The sequence below is a fragment of the Staurois parvus genome, unplaced genomic scaffold (assembly GCF_062004578.1).
Source record: "Staurois parvus isolate SC_StPar_1 unplaced genomic scaffold, SC_StPar_1.0 ptg000662l, whole genome shotgun sequence".
Taxonomy (NCBI): Eukaryota; Metazoa; Chordata; class Amphibia; order Anura; family Ranidae; genus Staurois; species Staurois parvus.
In genome coordinates, this window is record NW_028318458.1 from 2,716,241 (window position 1) to 2,734,287 (window position 18,047).

At 44.1% G+C, this 18,047-nt stretch overlaps 1 protein-coding gene across 1 annotated transcript in view; it reads left to right on the forward strand.

The window, feature by feature from the left end:
- LOC149448712 (adhesion G protein-coupled receptor E3-like) overlaps positions 1 to 18,047 on the forward strand; it is a 128,966-nt gene that overhangs the window by 106,032 nt on the left and 4,887 nt on the right. The window contains exon 19 of the mRNA XM_089651739.1: positions 4,149 to 4,333. Coding sequence (XP_089507865.1) covers positions 4,149 to 4,333 — 185 coding nt within the window. The remainder of the gene's footprint in view (positions 1 to 4,148; positions 4,334 to 18,047) is intronic.

The window sequence follows — 18,047 nt, forward strand, 5'->3', positions numbered from 1 at the left end:
AAGATATCAGGATGCGCTACAATAAAATAAGTTTCTGTACTTAATGCGTCCCTATGCAAGCTTCTCTTAAACCAAAATGCTGATGACTTAAAATAGATGTAAACCCTACCTGAAAGACATTTAGTTTGTTAAATCACTGTGCAACATAAATAATTCTATTTTTTCAAAAAACAGTTGTTTCACTTTTTTTCTATCTCTGTTGGATCTTACTGCTACCACTGTACAGCCACTTTCTGTGTACAATATATTCTTGCCCTCCAGCTATGGCTCCATGCAATTCTCAGGAGAGCTTCCTGATGGTGACAACAGTGTACAATAATAGTATATGTGTCAAATGGTCACTTGTGGTCTTCATCAGAAGATGACTAGAGTGATTCCTATACACTTCTGGTCCAGAAAACCCTGAAGTGTGGCACATGAAAAAAGATAGCAAGGAATGGCACAGGTTCCAGAAGTCTAGTTCACAGGAGCTCACTTTCAGTAGCTGGCTTGGCTGTGAGGTGTTTGTGCAGACATACTGTAAAGTCCCTGGGAAGAGGTGAACCTGAAAGCAGATGACCGGGACACTGGAACACACAGCAGGTTGGAAATGTTGTCTGGACGGTAGTTATTGGTTGCCAAAGAGAGACAGTAAGCTGGGTAAAAGGCAGAGTTGTGGTCCTGAGACAAGCTGAGGTCACACAAGAAGGTAAGCATTGATAAGCCAGAGTCAGGAACTATCCAAGGTCAAACCGTAAATCACCAGAGACCATGGTCAAAAACTAGCCAAGGTCAAACCAGAAATTGGCACAGACAAGCCATGGTCAGGAACTAGCTGAGGCCAGAAGCAGGAAGGCAGAGCAGAAACAAGTCCAAGGGCAGGCCAGGTCAGCAACAGCACTCCATAAACACCGCTACTGCCGCTACCTCCACTGGCTTCATGGAGCGTCGTGACATCATCCAAAGCCCTGCCCACGAGGCATTTCATCACTCGTCATGTCACTTTCTCAAGGGGAATTCTACACGAAGGCAGCAGAGGTAGCGGCAGTAGCAGTGTTTATGTAGTGAAACCACGGTAATGATTGCGTTTGGGATTTACCCATTGCAGTGGTTCAGTCATTGGGGATTATCCTTAGCACAGCTCCACGGATCTCGGGCATACATTGACAGTAGAGGCTGATTACACTTGGTGCGATTGGCATATGGGTGCGCATTTTATTTGTTTAGAGATAATTAATTGTTTTAAAGTTACACACTATGTGGAGTTTATTTATGAGGTGATATGATGGATGGAGGCAAATTCCAGAGAAGTTGTGAATGTTGTTTGGGGTCCATCAAGTTGGTCATCAGTGTCCATACTGGGACCAAGACAAAACATTATATGATGTGAGGTCACACTGCTGGAGGTGAGCAGACACCTGGTGACGGAGTATATGCACATTCATGATTTGGAGCACTGGGTGTTCACATAAGGAAAGAAGGCTGAAAGCATTTTGAAGAAGATATATGAACTTTTTCACACAACTATTTTTGTGATTTATAATTTTGTGATTTATTATATTGTAGCGCTGCACATATTATTGTTTTTATAAGTTAATCCTGATATTAGATAAGGTTTAGGTGCATTAGTAGCTACTTGTTTTGAAAAAAGTAAATCTTTTTGGTTATGTATGTAATATAACACTGGGGTGATTTAATAGCAGTGTACTGGGTATCTATGGAAGCGCGGAAGATTATTTTATTGATTTATAAATTCCCTCTGGGTGATCTATGTACATTGCAGGGATTTTAACAAACTTTGTAGCTCTACCTTTTGCTGCTCGGAAGAAATAGCTGTTTGTTCCACTGTGCCCTTTACTTATTCTGAATGGGGGGGTCTGCTTCTTTATAATTCTCTGGTGTGCTCTCAGTGTTCCAATGTGAAACGTTGCACGGTCTGCATCCAGTGGTGTATTTAGGTTGTGTGCTGCCCTAGGCAACACAAAAATCATCTGCCCCCACGGACGCCGACCAACACAACCCTGCCTTCCTCCTTCCACGGAGAGAGCCTGACATTGACCAACAACACCCCTGCCCCCCACCTGTGACAGCCTTCCACTACCTCCCCTCGCGAAAGAGAGAAAGACACGCACAGGGGCGGACTGACAACTCATGGGGCCCCTGGGCAATAGGGGATCATGGGGCCCCTGTGTCCTTGCCCAAACTCAAAAAAACCTATGAAAAAGGTACCAGGGGCATCTCATGGGGCCCCCTACTGACCCCGGGCCCTCGGGCAGTGCCTGAGTTTCTAAATAGTCAGTCCGCCCCTGGACACCCATCTTCACAACTCCGGACATCCCCGGGAATGTGAGTCAGGCTCTAAATACACCAAGCAACCCACAGCCTCTCCTGGATCCCACTTTGTTCCCATGGCACACATGTCCCTTCTTCCATCCCTTCTTCTGGGGGGAGGTGCAGCCCCTCTGAGAAATGCTGCCCTAGACAAGTGCCTTGTTTGCCTTGTGATAAATACGCCCCTGTCTGCATCTCTTTAGAAGTAATTAACCCTTGAAGCGTATCCCACCAAAACTGAAATTCCTATTGCAAGGGGTGCATCTTAGTGCAGACTTCTTGGATAATCAGTGATCCAATCACACAAGCAGGAAAAACGACATTTCTGGGGGCATTCTCTACAATAACGCTGTACAGAATACCTTCAGGTTGCCATATTGCTTTATGTTTTGAAGAATTACAGCAGCTACAGATTGAAACTGAAAGGTAATTTTTAATAACATTAAATTACAATATGGCTTGTGTAGTATTTAACCTGAAGGGGCCACTAATGTTTGGATCCTCTGGTTCTGAATGTCAATGACCTTCCACGTCCTCTGACACACCATGGCTGGCAGAGAATATTTATTTCAGCAATAAATAATAATTCAAAATACACAGCAGCATGTCTCCCTAGTAAAACAGCACACAGCACACATAGTAAAACACACAGAGCACACTGTTAACCCTGTGACCGCCCCAGATGTTCATCCCTTCCTGCCCAGTGTCATTAGTACAGTGTCAGTGCTTTTTATTAGCACTGATCACTGTATTCGTGTCACTGGGGATGTCAGTGGCAGTTAGTTCCCACCCAGTGTCAGAATGCCCACCGCAGTCCCGCTATAAGTCGCTGATTGCCGCCATTACTAGTATATAAAAATAAAAATTCCAGTATATATACCGCCATTTCTAGATACTATAACTTTCACGTAAACCAATTGATATACATTTATTGGGATTTTTTTAGCAAAGACTTAGCAGAAAACAGGCCTAAATTTATGAAGAAATTTTTTTTTTACATTTTTATGTTTTATAGCAAAAAGTCAAAAATTATGTGTTTTTTTTTTTTTCAAAATTGTCAGTCTTTATTTTTGTTTATAGGCACAAAAAAAAAAACAGAGGTGATCAAATACCACCAAAAGAAAGCTCTACTTATGGGGAAAAATGACATAAATTTCATTTACGTACAGCATTGCATGATCGCGTAATTATAATTTAAAGTAACGCAGTGCTGGTCAGGAAGGGGGGTAAATACACTGCAGAGCAAGTGGTTAAAAACCTACCTCCCACTGACTTTTTTAAGCCTCTAAACTAGAATAAACACACATAATTCTGTTGAGTCCTGTCATCAGCAACACTACTGACAACAAAAACTATCAGTGACAAGCTGGAGCTGTTTTTGTAAGCAAACTTCTATTATCACCATGACTGGCTCCAATTGTGATCACAAATCGGAAACCATGCTGATTGGCTCCCTTGCTGTGGATTTCAGTGACAACAGTCACAAAACTAAGTGGAAAACTCCTAGTATTTTAGACACTGTCACAATACCAGTGATCATTGTAAGTGATATGTATAGCCATTGCAGCGGCAAGGTACAAACTGCAGGTCTCTAGTTCTGGTGCCTCTGCCCGTCACAGCTTTCAAGTAATGTCCCAAACAACGTGGAGCCTTTCTAAAAAATGGGAATCTTCTACACCAGTGGTCTCCAAACTGAGGCCCGGGGGCCAGGTGGGGTCTTACCAGTTTCTAAAACTATAACTGGTCCTGCACAAATCTTACGTCTGGTATAGAAAGCTAGGCATATTTCGCATCCAGATGGCAATGTACAGTTCTTATACTGTATTTTGTTCAAACAGGCGAGCAATTCAGACCAAACCTTTCTACACCAGGAAAACATTTATGAGAATCTCTTGTGTCGTCAAGTAAGCCCCACACTGGAATCAGAACATGTACGAAGGCTTGAAGAGCAATACTTTGTGGTTCCTAACGTCAAAGCAGCAAACATACCAACAAAGAAGGGGCCATGTTTGGTCCAAGCAAGGTATAAGAACAGATACATTCTTTTTTTTTTTTCTCAAATTGTCCTTCTCTGTCAGCTTTGTGTTGATGACCACTTCAAAACTCATCATACAAAAGGATACATTTAAAGTACTATTAAACCCCGGACCCTGCATTCACTATATCTGGTCTCCCACAGTACACACAACATGGAAATGCAATTATTTTAGTAAATATAAACTGCTAAATACCTTTTCTCATCAGTAGTTAGAAATCACAAGATGGCTCTATCAGTGTCCAGCTGAGCACTGGTTAAAGCTTGTCTTTCTGCTCTAGGAGGCTGCAGGACCCCTGTCCCTTTGTCTGGACAGTGCTGATTGGCTCTGTGCTGATCACATGGCCCCTCACAAAGAAAATAAGAACTCTCTGCTCATGCTCACTTTGGTGTGTATTGCTAGAGTGTCTCCTAGGGCAGATGGATTGGGGACAGTAGAAGGGGACGATCAGAGAAGACAGGATCAAACAGCCTTTTAACACAATGCGGAGGATTAACCTCTTATGATTTTACTGATTTTACTGTTGTGGGTTTAGTAATTGTATTTGCCAAATATTACTACTACCCCTATAAATCACCATGTAGAAAGGCAGCTCTGGGCACGGTGTTCTCCTTTAATGGGCCGCATAGCAGTTGTGTGGTATATAATGCCTATAGTTACACCTTTGCAAATAATATCTTCTATTGCAGAGCCAAGTATCAACAGTAACACATCTGGAGCGGAAGTGATTGCCTACCCTAAAGAACTCGGGAATTCTTCATTGTGTGCAGCATATGGACTATACAAAGCTTAATCCTTTTGGTAAAATAGATCATTGTGAACTATGTTGGTGAAAAAAATCTTCTTGGACTGTAAGAACTATAAGGAGTCTTTGTGAATGACATATGGACACATGAGCAGTGAACTGAGGGACTAACACACTTTCCTAGGACCAAAAAGATGCCTGGCATGTGAAGATTGTCAACCAGTATTTATATTTCACATATGTCATAAAGTGGTGCTCTCATTTAAATATACTGTCACTTGCATATGTGCCTAGGCCTGTAAAATATATACTTTTTTATATAAATGCGGCAGTATCAGAATATATTAGCTCACACTGGATCTTTAGAAGTCACCAGAAACTCCAGGTTGCCTGTCTTGGTTTGGTGGAGATATATCGGTGTGTGTTATAATAATCATCAATGGTTAACCAGTTGATCATACACCATAATCATGCTCCGTGGAAGTTTTGTGTTCAATAAATGTCATAGGCACATGAGCGCACATTTATTTACATCTATGGTTGACGGCATGTGCCACTTGGGGCTTCCTGGCCATGGAAAATTGCCAAAGATTTTAACTGGCAATTATGACTAGACATGAGTGCAAAATTGGCAATGTTCACTTAATGTGGGCAGCAAATGTGCAATTGTGATAAAACTGGACAACAAATGGACAGGCATGACAATTCAGACAACAAAACCACCATTATTGTGAAGATGGCACTCCTAGCCTCACCCTGAACAGAGATTTTCCAGCCCATGGGACAATCAAAGTGCCAGCCGATTGATAACGATCGATTGGTTAACGCCACAGTTAATCTTTTACACATACAAACAATAGTTGCCACCACATGTTTTAAAGCAGGGTTTCTCAACCAAAATCCTAGGGTTCCGCAAGAGGTCCCCAGGGGTTCAGCGGCAATATTCCTGTCAGTTGTGGGCTGCTGAGAGTAAGATCCCAACCCCTCTGCTGACACATGCAGAGATAGGCAGGGATGCTATTGGCTGTGACACACTGTTCCCTGACAGCCCCTCTTCCCCATCCCAAGTGCTTGTATGAGATGTCATCTGGAATGTGCCCTGCTTCCCCCTCATATAATGTGCCCTGCTCCAATGTAATGCGTCATACTCTCACGTAACGCCCCCTGCTCCAATGTGATGTGCCCTGCCCTCACGTAACGCCCCCTGCTCCAATGTGATGTGCCCTGCCCTCACGTAACGCCCCCTGCTCCAATGTGATGCGTCTTACTCTCATGTAACGCCCCCTGCTCCAATGTGATGCGTCTTACTCTCATGTAACGCCCCCTGCTCCAATGTGATGCGCCCTGCCCTCACGTAACGCCCCCTGCTCCAATGTGATGCGCCCTGCCCTCACGTAACGCCCCCTGCTCCAATGTGATGCGCCCTGCCCTCACGTAACGCCCCCTGCTCCAATGTAATGCGCCCTGCCCTCACGTAACGCCCCCTGCTCCAATGTGATGCGCCCTTCCCTCACGTAACGCCCCCTGCTCCAATGTGATGCGCCCTGCCCTCACGTAACGCCCCCTGCTCCAATGTGATGTGCCCTGCCCTCACGTAACGCCCCCTGCTCCAATGTGATGCGCCTTACTCTCATGTAACGCCCCCTGCTCCAATGTAATGCACCCTGCCCTCACGTAACGCCCCCTGCTCCAATGTGATGCGCCCTGCCCTCACGTAACGCCCCCTGCTCCAATGTGATGCGCCTTACTCTCATGTAACGCCCCCTGCTCCAATGTGATGCGCCCTGCCCTCACGTAACGCCCCCTGCTCCAATGTGATGCGCCCTGCCCTCACGTAACGCCCCCTGCTCCAATGTGATGTGCCCTGCCCTCACGTAACGCCCCCTGCTCCAATGTGATGCGCCCTTCCCTCATGTAACGCCCCCTGCTCCAATGTGATGCGCCCTGCCCTCACGTAACGCCCCCTGCTCCAATGTGATGTGCCCTGCCCTCACGTAACGCCCCCTGCTCCAATGTGATGCGTCTTACTCTCATGTAACGCCCCCTGCTCCAATGTGATGCGCCCTGCCCTCACGTAACGCCCCCTGCTCCAATGTGATGCGCCCTGCCCTCACGTAACGCCCCCTGCTCCAATGTAATGCGCCCTGCCCTCACGTAACGCCCCCTGCTCCAATGTGATGCGCCCTTCCCTCACGTAACGCCCCCTGCTCCAATGTGATGCGCCCTGCCCTCACGTAACGCCCCCTGCTCCAATGTGATGTGCCCTGCCCTCACGTAACGCCCCCTGCTCCAATGTGATGCGTCTTACTCTCATGTAACGCCCCCTGCTCCAATGTGATGCGCCCTGCCCTCACGTAACGCCCCCTGCTCCAATGTGATGCGCCCTGCCCTCACGTAACGCCCCCTGCTCCAATGTAATGCGCCCTGCCCTCACGTAACGCCCCCTGCTCCAATGTGATGCGCCCTTCCCTCACGTAACGCCCCCTGCTCCAATGTGATGTGCCCTGCCCTCACGTAACGCCCCCTGCTCCAATGTGATGTGCCCTGCCCTCACGTAACGCCCCCTGCTCCAATGTGATGCGCCTTACTCTCATGTAACGCCCCCTGCTCCAATGTAATGCGCCCTGCCCTCACGTAACGCCCCCTGCTCCAATGTGATGCGCCTTACTCTCATGTAACGCCCCCTGCTCCAATGTGATGCGCCCTGCCCTCACGTAACGCCCCCTGCTCCAATGTGATGCGCCCTGCCCTCACGTAACGCCCCCTGCTCCAATGTGATGCGCCCTGCCCTCACGTAACGCCCCCTGCTCCAATGTGATGCGCCCTTCCCTCACGTAACGCCCCCTGCTCCAATGTGATGCGCCCTGCCCTCACGTAACGCCCCCTGCTCCAATGTGATGCGCCCTGCCCTCACGTAACGCCCCCTGCTCCAATGTGATGCGCCCTGCCCTCACGTAACGCCCCCTGCTCCAATGTGATGCGCCCTGCCCTCACGTAACGCCCCCTGCTCCAATGTAATGCGCCCTGCCCTCACGTAACGCCCCCTGCTCCAATGTAATGCGCCCTGCCCTCACGTAACACCCCCCGCTCCAATGTAATGTGCCCCGCTCTCACGTAACACCCCCTGCTCCAATGTAATGCGCCCTGCCCTCACATAATGTGCCCTACTCTCACGTAACACCCCCTGCTCCCATGTAAAGCACCTTGCTCTCGTGTAATGTGCCTTGCTCCTATGTAACGTGCCTTGCTCCCATGTAGTGTACCTTCCTCCCCCTATTTACTGTGCCCTAATGACCCCCTGTATACAGTTTATCTCAAGTTGGACCCAGAATTGAACATCTGTGCAAAAAAAAGGAAAGCAAAAATTAAATAGGTACATTTTAATAATTCATTTTATTTAATGCTATTTCTAAAAATAATTGTTATATCAACAGCTCGCTGATCACGTCAATGTTCAGTGAGCTGTAGATATGAAAATTATTTCAGGGGGTCTTTGAGATCTCAGACTTTTTGCCAGGGGTTCCTCAAAGATAAAAAGATTGGGAAACACTAAAGAAGGCACAATTCACCGTATCAGTTCTGACCTTTAGGAAATGTCTGACACTCCCTGCCTCGCAGACAGTAAAATATAGTAGCACTCTTCAATGAGACAAGGATTCTTTCACTTCTTGTTTAGAGCATGAAGAAAATCTGCTTAACAAGCTTTACGGAAAAGGAAAACAAGTAAAAAATATTTACAGAAAAAGGTATTACAAAATAGACAATATGCAACAGGGATTAACCACTTCAAGTCTGGACACATTTACCCCCTTCCTGTCCAGGCCAATTTTCAGCTTTCAGCGCTGTCACACTTTGAATGACAATTGCGATCATGCAACACTGTACCTATATGAATTTTTTAGCATTTGTTTGAGACAGATAAGACTTTATTTTGGTGGTATTTATTCACCACTGGGATTTTTATTTTTTGCTATATAAATGGAAAAGTCCAAAAGTTTTGAAAAAAAGTGTTTTTCTTATAACATTTTGCAAATAAATAATTTTTCTTCATAAATCTTGGCCATAATTTATTCACTTATCTTTTTAGTGAAAAAAAATAACCCAAATTAGTTTATAACCAAAAATTATAATTTTTCAAACATTTTGTTTTACATTTTTATTTTATTTTTTTTACATTATTATTTGTTTTTTTGTGTTTTTTTTAACATACTGTCACCCTATCAGTACAGTGTCGCCGTAGTGACACTGTACTACTTGTGGGGGGTGATGAAGATTTTTTTTTTTACATTGATTGCTGTTACAACCATAAAGGCTGTAAAAGCAATAATTTCTCTTTCTCTCTGGCTGCATTCTTGCAGCCATTGAGAAATACTGTGAGATCTGTGATTTGGTCACAGCTTGTCACATGGTACAAGGCTGTTGTGAATAGCACTGTACCATGTGACCTCTGTGATCATTCACAGATTTCACACGTAGTAAGCAATGATGTCAGAATTGATATCTTGCTTACTACTATTTATGTGATCACTGATTGGCCAATCAGTGATCACATGATCTGGACCTCACACAGAGATCCCGTACAGCGATCAGTGTTCCGCTGTGTCCTCACAGCGGGCACCAGATCGCGGTGCCGCGTGCTCCCAGGGAGCGTGCACAGGCTAAAATGTCGGGCGCCGTTTATAAATGGCAACCCGCCCCTGCACTGCTCCCGTCCGGCCATTTATATACATGGGCCGGACGGGAAGTGTCTAAATGTGAAAAGTACCTAACAAAGATCATCTGGTCTTTGGTTTCAGCAGAATTTAATCCACAGTCCAATCTGCTACATAAAGGGCATCAGCTCTAAATAATAACCCTTAGAAATTTTTCTTTGTTTCAATAGAAAAATTAGGTCAGTCTAGCCAACAGCCATTTTTTCTGGTCCCTAAAGGGGATAAATTACATAACCTATTATAGAGATTGAGGAGTGTGCTGCAGGGTGTTGAAGTGTTTAGGTCAGCGACCACTACCATGTGCCAGTTTTTCTAACTGTATCAACATTTTCAGATGCCCATGTTTTACAGTCCTACAACCAACATACTGTATTACTTCACAGTATGAATTCACAGCTTGATGAAGATCAAAAATTTTATAACCGAGATTCGCACATCATCTAGGGGATGTAATGGGACCTGTTCATCTTCTGTACATTGTAGCATAGCCATGTTTGGTCTTAAACTAATTGGTATTTTACTGATACATTAGTGGAAACACTTGTTATTAACTTAGCTCAGTCATAGCTTTAATAATAGAAATGGTATTAAACGCAACTCTGGGAAACTAATCTATATGTTAGCATAGGTCACTAACTCCAGTCTGACAGATGTGTATTATGGAGCCACATACCAGACAGGCACTTTACTACCACTATTACCAGACCTGGATTAAGAGACATCTTGCTAATGGGTTTTACAGCATCCAACTGGAAATTTTTGACTAGGCTCATTAACAGGCTGTGATTCTGTATAGGCATGATTTATGATACTGCTAAAATTTTTAGGATATTCGGCTTTGAAGGTTAATGGAATTTATTACAGCCTGCTTGCCTTGAGCTGAGATGTGTTCTACTGTGGGGGTTATATGGAAATGGGTCAGTTCTAGGCCTGGGCCTACGGATACAAGATTTGAATCTGATATTTTGTCACATACTTGTGGATTTGGAAAAATAAGGGTGGCACTGAGTTCAGTAAGACTTTCCAGCTTCCTTACTCAGTTTGAGGTTTACCAGACCTTAGTATTGTCACCAATATTATAATATGTGGGGAACAAAGGGGTGATTACTACAATATGTGAACAAGAACTGACAATCATAGCAGCGCACAGGCAAGAAATGGGCAATCATTATGCCGGCATTCAATACAAGGCCAACTTCTATGTGGATGATGCCCTTTTGGTTTTAACCAATCCTCTCCAGGTCATATTGTACCGTTTCTCGACTCTATCTGGCCTTCAAATCAATTTTCTAAAACCACGGCATTGAATATTACACTCCCTGCTGAAGTGGTTGAATGGTTGCAGACTCAATTTTCCTACCGTTGGGCGTCCCATTCTATGGCTTATCTTGGCGTTACACTTACTTCCTACTACTCTGCCTTATTTTCAGCCAATTATTACCCCTTATTGTGCTCTGTTACATCCCTGCTTCATTCTTGGCAGTTTCCTTCTTTATCATGGCTTGGCCGGATACATGCTGTTAAGATGACTATTTCACCGAAGATCTTATACTTTTTCCGTACTCTCCCTATCCATGTCCCTGCTTCTTTTCTTTGTGTACTACAGAGCTGGATTCTCAGTTTTATTTGGGCTCGTAAACGTCCCAGAGTGCCTAGAGCCACTCTGTATACCCATAGACTACAGGGAGGTTTGGGAGTTCCACAAGTTTCTAGATACTATTTGGCGGCTCAGATTTCCCAGTTGTCTATGCTTCATGCCACGACTGATATTCCATTGTGGTTACTCTTGGAATTACCCAACTGTTCTTTAACTACATTGCTTTTGCTCCCACCTAAGTTGCGCCCTCCGGATTTGAGCCCTATTATGCTTCACAGTTTGAGAATCTGGGATTCTGTTAAATATTCGGGGAATTTGATTTCGTCATGCCTACCCCTTTTGCCAATCACTCATAATCCTTTATTTCGGCCAGGCCTAGAACATCCCTCTTCTTTCTCTTGGTGGACCTCCCATGGCTTTGTTATTGTACACGATTTTCTGAGCACTCATACGCTTGCATCTTGGGAGTCTCTTCGAGAATCCAGGGGGGTCCCACCACGGGAATATTATCGGTATCTGCAACTGCGCCACTCCGTCGTACCTCTACATATCCTTACCGCAAAAAGCCCTTTGAGCACGCTTGTCAGCATTCCCCAGGGTCCCCTGGCCTTATTTTGGTAATATATGCCTCCCTTAACAGGTCTTCCTCATCGCCCCTGTCTTATGTTTCTCAGTGGGAGCGAGATCTGGGTGTTTCGATTGAGGCGGAGGATTGGCGTAAGGCCTGGGGGATGGTGGCAAAATGTTCATTTAATACAGTCACTCTCGAGGCAGCCTACAAATTTCTACTACGGTGGTACTGGTTCCCAGCTCGGACTGCTCACTTTAATCTGACTGGCGGTGATAGGGGTTTCCGGAACTGTGGTCTATGTGGGGACGTCTTGCACATTTGGTGGTCGTGCCCGCGATTGATCGGCTTCTGGTCTAGGGTTTTCGGTTTGCTTCAAACGCTATTTCATATTACAGTCCGTAGGGATGCAAGTTTGGCCCTCCTGCATTGCCCAATTTTGGGTCTGTCTAGGTCTCAACAGAAATTAGCATCCTACCTATTCATTTTGGCTAAAAGTACTATAGCTCAAGCTTGGAGAATCCCTTCGGTAGTCTTTCAAGGGGTGAGAACTTGGATGAATGCTATGTTGTTCAATGAGCAGATGTCTAGCATTCTTCCTAATTCTCACCCGAGATTCCTTAAGGTTTGGGAACCTTGGATACGCTATTCCTTACCATCCCTGCCTCCTACTAGTTATGGCCTCCTTTAGTCGCTGTTGGTGCTAGCCCCGGATCCGTGATCCCTTTAGTTTCCCTTCTTTCATGTTTTCTTTCTGATTCCTGTTTGTTTTATTTTCTTTCGCTTTTCTTCTAACTTCTTTTCTCTTTTTTTTCCAATATTATGTTGGATTACTGCTGCTATTTGGCTCGGCTGTTTGCCGTCCCTTCTTGATGTTATCGGACTTTTTGTTATGACTAATACAAGTCAGCAGGATGTCCCTGTTTATATGTTATTGTTCTGCTCTGCCCCTGCGAGGGCATATTTTGAGCTTGTTATATTCTTAAAAATCAAAACTTTCCTAATAAAAATATTGAAACAGAAATGGGCAATCATTACATTGCGCAGGCAACAAAAGGACATAGAGATAATTCTCAAACAAGAAAGGAGGAGTCATTACTTGGGCCACACACAAGCAATTTAAAACCCATGCTGCTCTCAAAAAACACCTTAATTTTGCCTTCCCCACTGACTCCAATGTACTTCAGTTAAAGTTTGCTGAACATTCCACATTTATTGCATGTTTTGCTTTGTCTCTATTAGGGTCACTTTGTGGTAAAGCAAGGAAGCATTAAAAAAAACCTCTGTAGTGTAATCATGTCTTTACTAAGCAGAAAAGCTGCACATACAACTGTAGGAAAAACAATTCACTACATACAAATCATCAGATAATATGCATATAATATACACATGTCCAAACTATCTATCCTTCCCATTAAATTAGCATGGACAATGTATGCAAGAGGGATACACTAAAAGTTACTTAGTGCTCCATTGTCCTGAGCATATGGCTGTCCTAATCCTCTCCCCCTACTTCCTGCCTACATCATTTCCTGTAGCATCACTTCCTGGCCTGAGCTCATGAACCAGTCCAGCAAGTTCATTTGCACATGGATAGGGGAGGCCTAGTTTCCAAAACAACACATGTAACTAAAATGTAACAATTCGCAGATATATGCGAATCTAATAAAATCCAAAAAACTCTAACTTTAACTCGTGTCTTTTGGAAAAATTGGAGCAAGTTCAAATTAGGGTAATTAACCCATTAACGCCGGCACCTTCCGGCCTCTTTTAGGGGTTTCAGATGCTGGTAGGTGGGTCGGGGTTTATTATCATGTGTCTGCTGTGATTGGCTGTTACAGCAGTCATATAACCGGAAAGCTCCTGATAGCAAGTAGAAATCAGGAGCTATTGGTTAGGCATGCAGGGCACGCTCTCAGCACAGGTTTGTTTACATTTTGGTACACAAATATGCAGTCTCTCAGCATCAAATCCCACCCGCTGAAAGTCCACATAGTTGTGTAATGTTAGTGCGAACAGGTTATTGGTCCTTTTATATATGAGTGGTGGGGTATGTTTATAAAAAAGTGCAGCAACCTGGAGGATTAGTGATGAGTGGAGAGCTGAAAACGGGGTGAATAATCACACAAAATAATTAGTTGCCTCTTTTAAATGTTTTTGTACATTTGGTTATACAGTATGTCAATCTGAAAATTCATGTTTAAATTATAGCTGATAGTTTAGTGTTAGAACTTTTGAAGTAACTTGCTATTGGTCTTGTGGTTTTCACAAATAGCTCAGCATGGGCTTGCTGCGGCTGTCCATAAAGCCTAAACTAAATAAAATACATTAAAAAATGATTTGTTTCCTGTATTTGGGTAACGGCTTACTCTGGTGTTCTGCTCATGTTAATCTGATGCGGGTTTAAAGGAAAACTGTTATGAAATAAACATCTGATTTGGGCTGGAGACCATGCTGGATCATTCCCGATGTTGTAGGTAGGAGGTTGTGTGCCCAATGGTGGTGGTGAGCCCTCTTGGGAGCTTGGGCTGCTACCTTTCTGGTATGGCCATGTGGTCATTTCAGCAAGAGGACTTGGCTGGGGAGGAAGAAGTGCCCAGTGTCTTGAAAAATGCAACTCTTGATGTAGGGTTTACAAAACATTTATTGAAAAGGTAAACATGTACATCGAGCCAACATGTTTTGGGGGAATGGACTTCCCCTTCTTCAGGGCTATTCCTTTATACCTATGGGAGGGGGGGGTTCCCAAAAGGATTTCTGAATTCTGGACTACAAATTGACGGTGTGCCAGCTAAGGATGATGCGGAGTCAGTGGGGGGAAATTACACAAACATGGAAGCTGCTATTTTTTCCATGAAATGTTTACTTTAAAAATATAAATACACTGCATAGCCTTCTGAGGTCTACTTAAAAATGTCTTGCTGTTGAGTAAGCTGCTCTTGGGACCCATTACAGGGTGCTGTTTGGAGACAAAAGAGCGGTGCTGTATTGTGAAGAGTGAGCAGCCCTCTTTCCTAGAATCAGCCAAAAAGATGCTTTCTCTGCAGAAATGGAAGTTGACCCCAGCAGGATGCTGCATTTCAAACACACATATCAGTGCATGTCTATAATAGGTCCTCCTGTAGACGGCAATATAACCTAAAGGTAATAGACTCCCTGTGTCCCTCAATGGACTCCAAGAAAATGGTTGTACAAGGAGTACAAAAATCCCACTTTTTATATGTAACAAAGAATAATAATTATGCCAAAATAAATAAATAAAAAGTGCATATAGCTCTGTTCTGTAAAACAGTAATTAAAGTGAGGTGGACATCACAAGGGAATTTAAAAAAAATAGAAACTTCACTAAATTGCCACCTATGTCTTTACTGACCATAAGGAGTGAAGGCATTCTCCCAAGGGAATGCTAATTCACCGCTTATGTATTTTAGTGCCTTTAGAGTCCCTGATCTGAAAGCATAGACAAGGAGTTCTTATGTTTCTCCATCTTTCACACACTGCATGTTGGTTCCAAGCCTGTGACTCCAAAGTATTAAACCTAAACAGAGCCTGGTAACGAGCATATCGGGCAGTGCCGCAGTGCCCGAGTGCTCGAATGGTCAGCCTGCCCCTGTTCAGAAGGAAACCAAGAGTGACAAGTCCCATTTTACTCTCATGAGAAGTATATTAGTCGTTCTTAATTTATTATTAGGCAAAGTTGCATTTTTACATAGGGCCACAGGATGGTGCACTTATAACATAAGTGACTTCATCTCCAACTCGTCAATTCTGTCCTTTTCAGAAAATTGTTTTTACTCACTAGGCCTGATAGGCCATAGTCCAGGTCCCCAAGGCCATCAGGGTCAGCTCATTGTATCAAATTCAATGTATGTTGGCTACTGATACTTATAGATTTACAGAATCTGTCAGAGAAACCTCCACCGTCATCTTTCTCATTTGTATTTACATATTTGTATCCTTTACCTGCAAATAGTCCAGCCAACTAGACATACCATACCACATGGCTGCTATGGGACCTGGGTGGTGGGAAGGGCCCCCCCCCCTTTAAAGGGCTCGAGGCAAATTAAAGAAAAGATGTGCGCATGTGAAGAGAACACAAATCCAATACCATATCATTAAGGATTGCAGTGGTTGCTGTATACATTGACCCCCAATGACATTTCCTGACAAGGAGAGTTAACATAAGACACACAGGAGGAGTAATAAAGTGTTACTAAACCCAGGACCCTGAATTCACCATATCCGGTCTTCCACAGTACACAGAACATGGAAATGCAATTATTTTACTAAATATAAACTGCTAAATACCTTTTCTTAACAGCTGTTAGAGCAGTCTTGTGACTTCTATCAGTATTCAGGAGCGCACTGGTTAAAGCTTGTAGGAGGAGTTTTCATTCTTCCCTGATTGTCCTATGAGACTGCAGGACCCCTGACCCTCTGTCTGGACAGTGCTGATTGGTCCTGTGCTGATCACTAATGATGGGCCAAACACCCACCTGTTCGGTTCGTGGTCGAACATTCAAACCTAACAAAAGTTCTACCGCAAACTTTGAACTTCATGCAAGTCTATGGGACTTGAACTTGTAAATTCAAAAGTGCCCATTTTGAAGGCTTATATGTAAGTTATTTGCCATAAAAGTGGTATGGAGACTTAGTTACTGCCCTGAGGGACATGAATCAATGAAAAATGTTTTTTTCAAAAAGTACTACTTTTGAAGGGGCAGTCATTTTTCATGGCATAAAGAAAAAAAATCCTTTAAATATCACACCTGGGAAGTCCCCTTACACCACCTGCACAGTTGCACATCTGTACAATGTATAGAACCTGCTGCAGCAGGACTAACAATTTTTTTTTTAATTACATTTTTATTTAAACAAAAAACAGCATGGGGTCCCCTCCCTAATCCATACCAGACCTTTTAGATCTCATAGGAAGGTTAGGAGGGACCCCACAGTAAGAAATTTTTAAAAAGTGCGTGGAGTGCCCCCCAAAAGCCATACCGAGCCCCTCAAAAAAATGTGGGAAAAAAGCGTGGGTTCCCACCTAAATTCCTATCAGACCCTTGATCCGAACACAGACTAGGCAGGCCAGTAAAAGGGGGGGGGGGTCAAGCTACCCCCCCTCCTAAACTGTACCAGGCAACATGCCCTTAACATGGGCGGATACTTTGGGGTAGGGCGACTGTGGGTGTGGGGGATCTGCGGGGGGATGTGACTTATCGGAATATGGAAACCCCCTTTAACAAGGGGGGCCCTCAGATCCCCCCCCCTTGTGAATGAGCATGGTGTACATAGTACCCCTACCCATTCACCAAAAAAAGTGTAAAATGTGAATATAAAACATTTAAAAAAGCCAAAAAAAATGGTCCCATCATTGTAATCCATCGTCAAATCACGGCATCCAGCATTGTCACGACAACACCGACTTGTTGAAATAAAAAAACCACGACACTAGCCACTGACATTTGCCGGTCAGATGTATATAACTGGGCGGAGCTAGCAGTGATATCACCGCTAGCTCCACCCAATTGTGCTGTGATTAGCCAAAGCATTATGCTTGACCTGTGGTCAGGTGCATTGCTCTGGCCAATCACAATGCACTGTCAGAGTGCAGTACATTGTGGGGCGTGGCTATCGACTCGAACATCACTACTGACCACATGCACTCTCCCAAGGAAAAAAAAAACTCTCTAGCAATACACACTAAACAGAACATGTGCAGAGTGACTACTAGAGCTCTGTACTATCAGCAGATGGATTGGGGACAGTAGAAGAAGGGTAGGCTCAGAGAAGACAGGATCACACATCCTTTTTACACAATGCAGGATGAACCCCTTAGGTTTCACAGTGAATATAAAAATCATGCTTTATTGCTTATACTGTATAGGCTGATTTTACTATTGCGGGTCTAGGAACACTTTAATTGCCGCAGTTAGGCACAGATCCCCCTTTTGAAGGCTGTGCAATAAAGTGAATGTGTTTAGTTGTCTTAGTAGTACACATTGCCCCTAAGAGCTTCTGGTCATCCCAGCCAGCACTGAAATTAACCCTGTATACCTAACACAGTATTGCTTTTGCT